A 13493-nucleotide genomic window follows, 5' to 3' on the forward strand; every position below is an offset into this window, starting at 1 on the left:
CAAACTAGTCCTAAGAAGCTATAACTCATATCAACAGCAACAGTTGTAGCCACACCAAACAGCGCAGCAATCAAGCATATTGTGCTTGGTGGGTGGTACAGAGAGGAAATGTCAAGCTCCTCTTACCCCAATTGTTAGGTTACAATCAAAAGGTGGGTCCCTAATTTATTTTCCTTTTTTGTAATTTTTGGTAATTATCATATCTTTTATGTTCAGCTTCAACCTAATCAAGAGTTATATACTCATTTTTTGGGCATGATAAAATATACTTATCTCTCTTAAGATTTGGTGAAGAGTCTTTTTTAGCTTCATATTTCATTTTTAACTGAGTAGCTTGAGGCAATTTTTATATTTTTTGTGTTTCACATCAATGCAATCAACTTCACATTTGCCAAAAAGATATAGAATGGCAATTTCAAAATCTTAAAGAGCTCTCCTAAAATTTTTTAAAAATCCATAAACATTCCATAAGCTTTGTCAAAAAAGACATAGACATCTAATAATAGTTAACAAAAAAAAAAACAGCCCATTAAAGAGCATAAATATCGCAAAATCAAATATTAAGGACGACCCACATCGGATCAAAGATTTTGATTACGAAAAGGAAAATAAGAAAAAATATTCATTTTTCTTTATATTTTTCCTTCTCTATTAAATACTATCAAGAATGAAAATTTATTTTAGTATGTCTAAAAATTAAGAAAAACTAAATATTAATGACATATAAAATTAATTTGTTCATAAATTTGATATATTTTTTATTTTATTTTATTTATTTTCCTTGATAACTAAACATGAAAATGTGGATTCCATGATATTTTCCTTTCTTTTTCTCTAATATTTTTGAGTTCCAAATGGAGCCTTTGCCAAATCCTAAGAGAAATTTAGGTAATTTTAAAATAACCTTACATTTTAGACATGAATTTTATATCTTGAATTTTAATTTGTGTAGATTTACACAAAGTGTTAGTATAAATTACATTAACCATGTGTTTAAGAGAAGTCCTAGATTTAAATTGTATGGATTTAGATAAGATGTAATACAAAATTATAGTGAATTTTATCTAAATCGATCCAAATTCAAATCCAAGACTTGAAATCTATGCTCCTAAACACAACGTAAATTTCTTCTTAATCTGCACAAACCCAAATTGAAGTCATGAAATCTATATTCTCAAAAATTACGCAAGAAAAGTTCATTTCTTTTTGCCTAATCTCAAAGAGTTAGAAAAAAGGTTGGCATTCCTCTCTTACAAAATTACGATCATTACAATGTGCAGTATCTTAAATTACAACAATTTAAAATGTGCAAAAATCATATGAGAAAAAAAAAAAAAACACACACACACACACACAGAGCAACAAAGACAATTATAAACGTTTTAGGGACAAGGATCACATTAGTGGAGAAGTATCATGAGTTAAGCTTGTTTGCATCATACTTGCCTATAATCTCTTATTTTGTGTCACCGTGTGCATGAAATGAATTATCATCATGTAAATACTAGTATAAATTTTATTACTTTGTGGGTATTTCTATCCTAGTGTAGAAATAAAAGTACGACAACTCAAATTGATATTTTATAGTGCCAAAATTATTATATCATACAAAACTCTTTAAAGGAGGATAAGTGTTCATCAATCTTCTAAAACTTGACTTCTCATTATAATCATATTTAGCCTACTTGCTTCCTTCACCAGATACACATGGCTTACAAACTAGAGTTCCGTTTACATTTCAATAATGCTACCCAAACTGCAGCAATATATGACTGACTTTTAAAAAATAAAATGAGACCTGTGAGAGGAGTCTAATGGGTTGTGTAGTTTACACCCACTTCGAAACAATCTTCCTTGAGGTCCCAATCTTACACAAAAAAGTAGAGGGCAACAATGAGCAAGAGCCGCATAATTAAAGTTCACTGGTAAATGAAACAGAAGCCATTGCCAAAAACCAACAGAATGCCCTATAGAAACCCTAGGTTTCTTTTTCCCTCCCTAATTAACTTAAATCAATGCAGCATATGTTGCATCATATCCTAAAGAAATAATAATATCATCTAGATAATGAGCATTCTGGTTGCCCGACACAAAATAAAAAAAGAACTAAAAACTGAAACTTCTGCCATGGCACAATGCCAATGATAATTAAATCGCAATTGAAAATTGATATGGTCAAAAAATTCTAGAAGACATTTTTCTAACTCAATCTCCGTTAGTTTTGCTATTCAAAAAAGCAGCAAATTTCAGCACTGCCCCCCAAAAAAAAATTAAAATGTACTCTCATGCTACAACAGCAAAGCAAGTTCTTTCTAGGCTAAATTTCCCCAAAACTACAACTTCTGGGGTTCGTTTAAATATCCAAATGCCTACTGCAAAGTACAAGAGTTCCCTTCACTTAAATACGTCGTGCAGCTAGCTTAGTAGCAACTTCGGTAGCCATATAGATCTACTTCTTCTTTTTTGACTTGCTGGATAAAGACTGGGTGTATGCAGTTCCCTGAGCAAGGAAAAAAGAGAGAAGGGGGAATGGCATCAGCAACAGTCCTCTGATTCTAACTAAAACTTCAATATGGAAATTTTTTAAGTTAAAACATAAAAAAAAAAAAATTATCTCACTTTAAAAATACAAGAATATTTAAAAAAAAACCAAAAAATAAAGAAATAAATGTAAAAGACTAAGTTGTGGGAAGTTGATAGTGAAGCAATTACTGTACCTGCAGCCATTCATCGAGAGAGGCATCTGTAGTCCCAGTTCCAACTTCCACCTTTGGTGCCCTCTTAGTTTTCTAAATTTAACCAGTAACACACATGGGAAGAAACATGCCATTTATTTAAAATTAATGTCTTATGAAAGATTGAAAAAAAATATACATGGTCACATAACCTCCCTCATCTTCCATCCATAGTCTTGCGCACGCATGCACGTGGGCACACGCATGCATACATGCTACAGTGTAAGAGAGGAAACTCCATAAAGTATTGAAGTCACTGTATTAAAGTTGGCTAAAGAACTCTCCAAATGATGGGGTGACACTAAAATTGTCAGCCCAGAAGCATGGTTTTATAAGGCATTAAATTAAAATCATAGCCTAAACAAATTTGTTTAGTACAAAATCAGTATATATCATAATAATAAATGCATGGTGTCATCTGCATAGTGCATACCTTAGAAATATTCTGTATCTGACCATATACCCACAATCCAAGAAGGGCAAGAAGGGCAACTCCAAGAGTAAACAGGAAAACAGACTCAATGCTGAGAAAAACACCAGCCTCGACAACTTCAATGGTGCCGTTATAGAAGGTGCTTTGATATGGATGTTGGTCTATCTCATAAAAAATGGTTCCTGCAAGATCATAGATTCCAGGCTGCAAAAGAAAGGCGGAAAGAGCTCAGTGGTTTATTTTTCTTCTTCGGAAAAATAAAAATGAACTCAAGTAAAGCCATTCTCCTTTTCTCACACACTTGGATGTAGAAAATACTAATACAACAATTACAAATAGATCTCACATGATATTTAAAAGAAGCACATTTACCTGCAAGTACTTGCTTACGGCAAAAATATAAGGGAAAGAAGCCTGAGCTGAACTTGGCATTGATGCATTGTTAAAAGCCTAACAAAGAAATTAAAATATATACAAGCGGTGATTAATAACAATAACTGAAAGAAGAATAGAATGCAATTTTTATCCAAACTGGTATTAACAAAAGATGCTTTTGCAGATACATAAGGTAATGCTATGAGGCAAACTGGAAAACTCACAAAGCAAGAATGTTGTAGAAAATAAAGAGACACACATCTGACTGGAAAAAATATATATATTTAAAAGTAACGAATAAGTGACTGGCAAATTATAAAAGGGTGACACATCAAGTAAGAGAATATTCTAATCTCTGAATAATTTTCAGAGTAGCTGATATTAGTGTCATTTTCCTGCAGGAAGCACAAACCTCCATATAATTTCTTGCACCCCAACACCACCATCAGTAATTATTATCAGTTGCAAAATTCTGGAGGAGTAATATCAGTGCATTAATATTGACTGTTAGGCTGCTAATGCATCAAGTATTGTTCATTGCAACCTGTAATCCTTAGCAAATCAAATTCCAACAACAAATTGAAAACATCTCCTAATGCAATCCAAGCAACAAATTACTATCTGCAACATGTAACCCATGGCAAAGCAAATTCCAACAACAAATTGAAAACATCTCCTAATGCAATTCAAGCAACAAAATCTGATACAGCAACAAGCCAACATACAAAAAGTTGTCTTTGGTTAATAAAATAGTAGAATGAAGTCATGTAAAATGACAACCGCATTGTGCATCATTAATAAAAGCTGTCGTTACCCAAAATGAGCGCTGGAGATGGTGTCATAGCAGTAAAAAGTGACAATTTCCATGATGACAATAGTGATGCAACCCCGGTGCTAGGAAAGCTTAGCCATTTATTTTGTCTGATACCTCGTTCAGTGGGAAGATCCTACCTGATGGGAATTTTACTCTCTCAAGAGCCAACATCTACAGCTGCTCCATCAAGCCAAAATCAGAGCCCTAATTTACAAACCCAGTTGTTGACCATTAACAGAGAGAGTATAAGACTCCCATGGACATCCAAACTCAGACATGCTAAACAAGAATAATCCATGATTAATCAAACTTTACATCCTTATGGCACAGTACACCTTTTTTTGGAAAATTTGATAAGCTTGTCTCAAGCACCTAAACAACTGCCACACAATAATGACAGCAGTTGATGTCTTTGCAATGACATAAGATTTATGGCATCTGGTGACCCTTCCATAAAAAATAATAGGGATGGGTATAGCAAATATGTAGCAGAAATAGACCAGATGATTACATTTAGTATTAAATCACAGTTGGTTGCCATGAGTGGTAACGTGAGAGTTGCTAAGTCTCAATCACAATTCCACATCAAGCATGTACTAGGAAAATCTAGACCAAATGAGGAATGTTTAAGATTCAACCTTTGGATTTGCTAGGCATCTTCAAGGGGGCAAAAACATGATGCCCAATAGACGCTAAAGCAGAAAATGCCATAATGGAATTGGACCGAGACCATTATATTCAGTATCAAAGCCATCCTAGGGGTGCTACCATGTGGATGGAACCGGAACAAGGTGTGGGCTATTCTAACAAGGGCATCAAAAACCAAATAATTGAGGCTGTCACAATCCCACATAGGACATATTTTAGGGAAATTTTGGTAATATAAAAGATGGTTTAGTCTTCAAAATTTAAAAGCGCCTTTTAGGGGGCAAGACCGCCTGACATGCCAAAATGGACAAATATCCCACTGAGTTGGACCAAGACCATTAGACATAGCTGTAGTAGCAGGAACTAAGTTTGAAGACTGAGGCATTTTGCACTAGTAGTTGTGGTAGGGGAAGCTTGCATAATAGATATTATGGATGATAGCATTTATGATGGTGTTATAGTGGAGGCAATGAATAGTAATTCCAGCAGCAATATAGCATAAGTGACCAGCATAGCCAAGGATGTAAGTGTAGCAACTACTGTGAGGATAATCAAAATCAATGTTTTAAAAGGCGAAGGCGTAAGGCGGGGTGCTCTAACCCCTTAAGAGGCGAGGCGTAAGCCTTAAAGCATTGGGGCGTAAGCCTTTTGAGATTTTATTTTTAGATAAATATGTAAATAAGTTATATATTTTAAGAATAAATAAAAAATTAAGAAAATCAAAAATATAATGTGAAAAAATCAAAATATAATTTGAAAACTACTTGTTGGCCATTCAAAAAAATTGTTTAGTCATGTTAGAGAGAGATGCTCTCACTTCTCTCTAGAGAGAAGCGCATGACCGTGGTGCTGAGTTCTCTTGTGTGATTGATTTCTTCGTGTAGCACTGGGATCTGTTGCTGGTGGTGCACGATTTGGATTTGCTGAAGGTTGCTTCAACCTCCAATGGTGATTTGTTGAGCTGATTTCCAGTTTCTTGTTTTCTGTTCATCGGAAAACTTGAAATTCGAAAATTTTCGTGTTGGTATTTGTAAGGATTTCGTGTCCTCAGCCATGGATTTTCTATAGATTTGTGGCTGTGGGTGGTGGACTGATGAGATTGGTGGGAGTGCGATTCTAGATCTCACTGATATTGGAGTCCCTGGCTGTGAGTTCATCTGTTGCAGTTTTGGGTTGCTGGGATTGTGGCTCTCGATTGTTGTTAAGATGATTTATTGAAAGATCAAGATGAAAGATCCACTCTAAATGAAATTGGATTCTGCCTCGGCTTGTTTCATCATAGAGTTTTGTTTGTGGTTGAAAGTTCAGTGGAGAGTTATTTCAGGATTGTTAGTTGGAATTTCTTTTCTGACGTTTCAAATCTGGTTCGGTGATGTTCATATTGTTCATTCAGTGCTCTTGAGTTTTTAGATCTGTGATTTCTCGTTTGTTCTGGCTGCCGTCCAGTTCGAAACAGTCTGTGAAAACAAGAAACTGGTTCGTTCTTAGCTCACTAGTTGGAGGTCTGTCTGGGATTTTTGTTGTTTTCTATTCGGGTGAGTTTCTTCTTTCAGTTGATGTCCGAGTATCCCATTTGATCGGTTCAATGAGCTACTGTTCAGTTCTCTTTTGTTTGTGAGGGTTATTTTGAAATTCAACATTCATGACGTGGAACGTTGCATAATTGCATTCAATATGCTGGTTATATTCACGTGCGTTCTGTCAGCCTTCCTGCAGTAGCTAAAATTTAAATTTTGTGGTGTGAGGTCTAAAGTTCCACGCGCATGCAGGTATGGTGTTCGTTCGTCAGTGATTCTTGGAATTTGTAACTTGATTTTTCTGTGTGGAGATGGGACACCATGGTTCTTCTAAGGCTACTGGAACGCCATTTTTGAAAAATGCTAATCGTTTCTCTCCGCTGAGGGAGGTCTCCTCCTCGGAAGAATTTGATGCAGATACCAAATCGGATGGTACTTGTGATCAGCTCCCAAGGAAAACAAATCTGGACCCTGAATTGGAGGAGATTGAAGATGCTCTGACTTTCATTGAAATTAAAGGTGGCAATCGAAATGAGTGGGTTGAAAAGGAATTTTCTGAGATTATGGATGAGTTCAATAGATTAGCTAAAATGACGATTTTAAAGTTTTATAGTGGAAAAAAAAATGTGCAGGTGGATGGAGTGACTGCAGATGGTAACTGAATTGGATAGTGATTCTGAGCGTGAGTCCGAAGGGGGCTCACCCACTTGCTACCAGTTGCTATGGAAATTCCAGCATTCCACAAGGTGCCACTAAAAGGAGGAGTGAAAGAGTTCTTCATGAAAGGGGATAAGAAGGTGTCATGGGCTCAATTATTTGCTAAGAATAGACATCAAGAAAATTGTGGTGCTCCCCCGGTTTTTGATTCGGGAGGTGAGGAAGCACTTATTGAAGATAAAGACTTGATCCATCCTGAAGAGAAGTGGAAATTTTGCTTGGCGGGCTACTTTGCAGGAAAATTTCCAAGAAAAAGTGCTCTTAATGCATTTGTTGAATCTTGGTACGTTACGGCTGAGATTTTTTATCATAAGAGTGGCTGGATTATTTTCAGATTTTTCAGAGAAGAGGACATGATTCAGGTGCTGCTAAGTGGTCCTTATCTTGCATTTGGTCAGCCTTTGTTCCTCAAAAGGTTGCCAAACATATTTCAGTTCAACAATGAGGAATTGAGCTTTTTCCCTGTTTGGGTTCAGTTGGAAAATCTTCCTCTTGAATTCTAGACATTGAATGCTCTTGGGAAGATTTACTCTGTTTTGGGACGTCTAGTGCATGCAGATAAACTGACTACCAATAGGGAAAGTATATCCTTTGCCAGGGCATTGGTAGAGATTGATGTTGCTAAAGAACTGAAGAGTTGTGTGAAAGTCTGTTTGCCTAATGATCAGTCTTTTATTCAAAGGGTGTCTTATGAGAACATGCATAAATTCTGCAAGTTCTGCAATATGCTTGGTCATGCAGAGGTGAATTGCAAGAATAAGAAAGATCAGGAACAGAAGAAAGGTATGAAGAAGAAAGAAGGGTCGCTGAATGTTTGCTTGAACTCTTGTAAGTCCATTGACAATTAATTGAAAATGGTGGCTGATGGTGGAAAGGGAAATAGTTTTGGTGATGGTTCTATCAAGGCAGGTTCCAAAGAATTAAAAAAGACTTCTCCTACCCCTTCCAAGCTGGGGGTGAGTGAAAGTGGAAAGAAAATGGATAAAGGTAATGTCCCCCTTCCTAATTCAGAAAATCAAGGTATTGATGTTGATGAAAAGACTAAAGATAAAGGAAAAAGCCCCTTGTGACCAAGGAGAATGGATGGATTGTTGTTCATCCTATGAAATGTAAGAATAGGAATAGGGGGTCCAGGCCTCCTTGCGGTCTGCTCTTCTCGCATTCCCTTGGATTTTTGGGTATGAGTTTTGATTGTACTTGTTTCTAGGTTTTTCCTAATTTTGATGATGCTTGTTTAAGCCTTGGTGCCCTGGGTATGCCCAGGTTTGATTTTATTTGCTTCTAGATTTTCCTAGTTCTGATGCTACTTGTTTTGATTGGGAGCTTTGGCCTCTCTGCTCGGTGTATGTTCAGAATTTTCCGTACATATTCCTTTTTTATCAATAAAATTTACCTTTACCGATTCAAAAATAAAATTAAAAAAACTGCTAACTTAAATTCATTACATAAATCATGACAAGAGATAGCTATAACAGTACAAAGTTCAAATTATTTTTCAAGATCTAAGATACAACTCAATTTTTTTTTAAAAGGTTAATGTTCAAGAATTTTAGAAATCAACTCATATTATGACATTCTTTTTATATAAACATGGAATCAATATTTTCTAGCCAAATCTTACTTGAGAATCGCACACCCAAAATGCGTAACTCTCAAGTAACAAGGCGCAAAAGGCATGCATTTTGTACAAATGTGTAAGCTTCAGCGTGTAATGTGTTAGCCTTTCGGGATTTGATATTTTAGATTCAGCCTCAAGGCATTTTGGGCATGCCTTGCCTTAAGGCGAGCCTTAATTAACCCTTCTAAAACATTGATCAAAATGCAGTAGGGAACCAGTCGGTGGGAGACATTAGTAGTCATGAATCATGAAGGCATCATCGGAAAGAATGCCAATAGACAGAACTATTCCTCACTAGCAGGGTGTGCATGCAGGTGTTCAGAATCAATTACTAGTCAGATAAGTTTACAAGTTATAGCATTAAGCCCACTATACAATGTATCTTTTAGAAAATTATGGAAGTCACTTGTTTTCAAATTCATTCTTGCCTTTTCTTCTGTTCTTTGCATGTTTTGTGGCCAAGATCAAATCACAGCAGCTTGTCTATTTAGAGAGAATAATAATAAAGAAGGCATAACTAGTGCAATCTATATATCCAATTGATTAAGCAGAAACAAGACTGACCTGTGCAGTAAGATTTTGGACCAGAAGACGATGATCCGCAGGAAGATGTACGCTGGCCTTGATTGCAATGACATTCAAGCTTGATTCCGCTGTTTTCTCATAAAACGAAGCAGAAAATAAGCTGTGCGTTAAGCATGTCATAACCAATCAACACAATATTTAAAAATAATGGTAGAGCACTCAATTGGGAAGGCAAAATCACCAAAACATCCCATATAATACAGGAGTCAACCTTATTGCTCTATTTGAGCAAATGAGAAATCAATTAAAAACAATAGAAGTTGTAATCACAATGAAAAGAAAACAATGAGTCAATGACATATGTAATCGCAACAAACAACCAATAACGCTAACAGAAATAATAGAATTTACCATCATTTTTTACTCCAACTAGTAGTTCAGTCTCTTCCCCAGCCGTCACCACTGTTTAAAATAAAATAAACTAAATTAAAAAACATGCCGTCTGAGGAACTGAGGAAAGAACATAATGAAATAACTGGATGTCTATGATAGATTGCATTCTCACGTCGTGCAGTATTTTTAGGGAAAACACAAACGGTGTCCACTCCTGAAGCAGGACTGAAACTTCCATCGCCAAAGTCTTGGGCATCCTCCCCGACAATCCCTAAATCACCTCCTTCATCAACAACTTGAGCAGCTTCCACATCAGATTCTGATTGACACCTAGCAACTGCCCAACAAAAGAGCCAATATTAATTAACGATCGCCTCCTAGCACGCATCAAATCAAGAGTGCAATTACTCGAAAAAAGATTCTTTACAGTAACTTTCCAGGAAAACATCGTGTACCCAACAGGGAATTCGCCAATTCCGAAATAATATTTCCATCCAAAGCCCATAGATTTTGAACACGAAAAATAAATCAATACATACATAATGAACATACAACTTTCACCACATATCGTCGAGAATCGAACTAAATACAGCAAGAATAAACACGAAGCACCCCCAATATCATCATAACACATCACTATCGAAAATAAAACGATCAGCAGTCATCTCCTCCTTCATCAAATTCAAACAATTTCATAGCAAAATGTAAACTTGAGCTCGAACACCAAAAAAAAACAAACGAAGACTCCTAAAACCAAATTCAATCCTACAGGAATCAGATCGCCAGTTCACAGACAGAATCGATCACAAGAACAAACCCTAAGCCCACGCACGCGATCGCACGGCGCGGAAACTAAAAGCTTAAACCCGCGCATGCATTGCGACGGATCTAGATCAAGAACTGGAGAAAAGTACCTTGGAGGAAAGGAGAAGCGAGGAGGAGGAGAGCCAAGAAGAAAACCCTAAGCATCGCCATTTGAGATCGGGTCCGGCCCTCGGCGAGAGAAGAGAAGCTTCGATCTTATTGGGGAGGAGGAAGAGGAGAGGGCGAGTGCGTGGTTTTCAACGCTCAGAACATTGATCCGATTATGACTTCTTTTTCCGGGTCAAATACGAAGCTTTTATTGCTGGAAAATGGCGCAGCTTAAGCAGTGTTTTAAGTGTGATAGAGTTCTGGTGTTGGGCGGTTACAGAGTCGGATCCGGTTGAGATCCGAATCCGAATGTGAACCCGAACCCGAACCCGAACTCCCTTTACCCTATTTGTTTTTTTACTATTAATTAATTAATTTAATTTATGCCCCATTAGACAAATCATAGCAAATCAGGTAAAATATAATGGAGCAAAACTTTAAAACAACATATTGACATATAAACTATATAATTACTTTTGAAAAAGTATATTATATTGAGTAGATTTGCCAATTTTTTTTATTTGATAAAATTTTTCGCCTAAGCAATATTACGAATAAATTTTATGTTAAATTTAAATTTAATATTCATATATATTGTTTGATTTATAAAATTATGTTATTTAATTATAATAACGCTAATATAGATATATAGTATATATTTTCTTTTTACTTTAATTTTTTTATTTTATATTAAATTATGTTTTAATTGTATTTGTAAATTTGTTTTGTATGATATATTTTGTGACTTGATGATATCTTGTCTCTTGTATCTTATCACTATCGGATAAATTGCTTAAATGGTAAGGTTATTCATTTTATTTTATTTTATTTTGTTCCAATTATGAGGAGATTGATTTTATTTAGCCTATCACAAATAGTCTCTTATCATCTTTTTCAAAATTATTTTCATATCTTATTATGTGGAGTTTGAATTTAAAATAAAGATAAAAATGTCTTTCAAATTTTTTTTTCATATCTTATTATGTGGAGTTCGAATTTAAAATAAAAATAAAATACAATAAAGTCTAGTGACTTAACTGCAATGTAAAAGTTATTATCTCATATAGGAAGCGTAAAATATACTTTAAAAAAAATAAGAGTTGTTACCAATTTTATTTTAATAAAACAAAAGAAGACAAAAAATCTCTTTGAAGTTGAAAATAGTTTAGAAAGTATCTAAAAGAATAAATTTTAAAGTCTAGTTATGCATAGAAAACGATATTCGGATAATTAGCATAGTTGATATTACTCATTCACAGATAGTGTACTAAAATAAATTTTAATTTTTTATTTTATTTTTTCAAAATTTTAATCATTATTTAAAAATGAGATTTTTAGAAAAAGTTTTTGTTGATAGTTGTCTTGAAGGGATCCATAAGAATTATATCGAAATATGCTATAAGGTAAATTGTTCCTCAATAGTTGTGTACTTTGTGCCTAAAACAATTTGAATATAGTTATACTTAATCTAAGTTAGTATGGGCTGGGCAATGTTTCACTAAATTGAGGTCTGTCATAGGTCTATCGTAGTAAGGTCACCACATAGTAGGGGTGAGCAAACGGTCGGTTCGGTTAAATTCGGGTAGTTAACCGAATTAACCGAAAAATTCGGTTAATATAAACCATTAACCGAACCGACCGAATTGACGAAAGACACCGAACCGACCCCGACCGAATTGCCCATTCGGGTAATTCGGTTAACCGATTTTAACCGAAATCATTTAAAATTAATTATTAGAAATATAATACAATTATAAATTTTTTTAAAACCAAATCCAACTTAATTAAATACCTTATTTATTAATTTTATTAATGAAAATAATATTTTACCATAGAACAAAGAATCCAAATAGGTTAATTAAACTCCTTAATGCACTTACATAAGCAAAATTTATATTCATAAATTATATTTAAAATCTAATTAATTAATAATTCGGTTAACCGAAATTTTTTTTACCCTTAACCGAACCGAAACCGATTAACCGAAATTTTTTAGAATTATAACCGAACCGACCGAACTGGGATTTTTACCCGAACCGAATCGACCAATTTCGGCCGGTTAATTCGGTTTTCACCGAATTTTGCTCACCCCTACTACATAGTGCATTTTTACTATTTTAGTTAGTGTCAAGCTAAGAAAATGAATCCAAGCCGTCTATGTCAAGCAGTGATCGAGTGGCTAGTTTTGTTTTATTTGTTATGGGGGGGCATAGCTGTAATTTGACCTGTCAATTACTTGTAAATACAAAACATAGCAGGTAGATGGGCGGGACTTTGAGAGTTTCTGTTTTCGCAGCTTGAGACACGGAAGGGCAGAAGAGGTTTTCTTCTTCTTGCGTTTGCAGCTCCAGAACCGAGAGAGAGACGCCACATTGTCTTCTTCCACAGCTAGCCGTGAGTTCTTCCTAGCAGCAGGAGACTTCCCAGCCGAGAGAGCACCTACAGAACCGAGAGGCTTCAACAGTCGGGCGGGAGAGTGAGGCCGCACACGAGAAGGAACCGGCAGGAGGAGGTGCGGCATTGGGTATCTCCAACCTCCAGCGGAGGTTCGCGAGCAGGTAAAGGAGGTAATGCACAGATCTAGTTTCTTGGGAGGAATTTCTTGTAGGGAAATTTAGGAAGGAATATAAGGAGAAATCTAGGGTTCTTCGCAGGAGCGAAGAAGGGATTTCTTGGATTATTCTTGGGCTGATTTCTAAAAGAAATTGGAAAGCCAAGAAGGGGTAAATCTGTGTATGTATATATATTCCCACCGGATTTAATATAGTATCTCTAGAGGTGAGTTTCTGCCGTGGATGTAGGCCAA

At 35.5% G+C, this 13493-nt stretch overlaps 1 protein-coding gene across 1 annotated transcript; it reads right to left on the minus strand.

Moving 5' to 3' along the window:
• Positions 1–2142: 2142 nt before the first annotated feature.
• Positions 2143–10934, minus strand: LOC131156676 (translocon-associated protein subunit alpha-like). The gene is made up of 8 exons (XM_058110540.1): positions 10690–10934; positions 9948–10112; positions 9794–9844; positions 9422–9510; positions 3541–3618; positions 3169–3372; positions 2718–2789; positions 2143–2500 (listed from the first exon to the last, which is right to left on the minus strand). The coding sequence occupies exons 1-8, from the start codon at positions 10748–10750 to the stop codon at positions 2450–2452; spliced, it is 771 nt and encodes a 256-aa protein (XP_057966523.1). The 5' UTR covers positions 10751–10934; the 3' UTR covers positions 2143–2449.
• Positions 10935–13493: the final 2559 nt, after the last annotated feature.

This window comes from Malania oleifera, chromosome 5 (assembly GCF_029873635.1).
Source record: "Malania oleifera isolate guangnan ecotype guangnan chromosome 5, ASM2987363v1, whole genome shotgun sequence".
Classification (NCBI taxonomy): Eukaryota; Viridiplantae; Streptophyta; class Magnoliopsida; order Santalales; family Ximeniaceae; genus Malania; species Malania oleifera.

Excerpts from the sequence above, each read along its gene's own strand:
- LOC131156676 (XM_058110540.1), bottom strand. The coding sequence starts at position 10,750 with ATGGCGATGCTTAGGGTTTTCTTCTTGGCTCTCCTCCTCCTCGCTTCT. Across the intron at positions 9,511-9,793 it reads AGTTGGAGTAAAAAATGATG|CGGAATCAAGCTTGAATGTC; the intron begins GTAAATTCTATT and ends ATGAGAAAACAG. Across the intron at positions 3,619-9,421 it reads TCCAAAATCTTACTGCACAG|GCTTTTAACAATGCATCAAT; the intron begins GTCAGTCTTGTT and ends TTTCTTTGTTAG.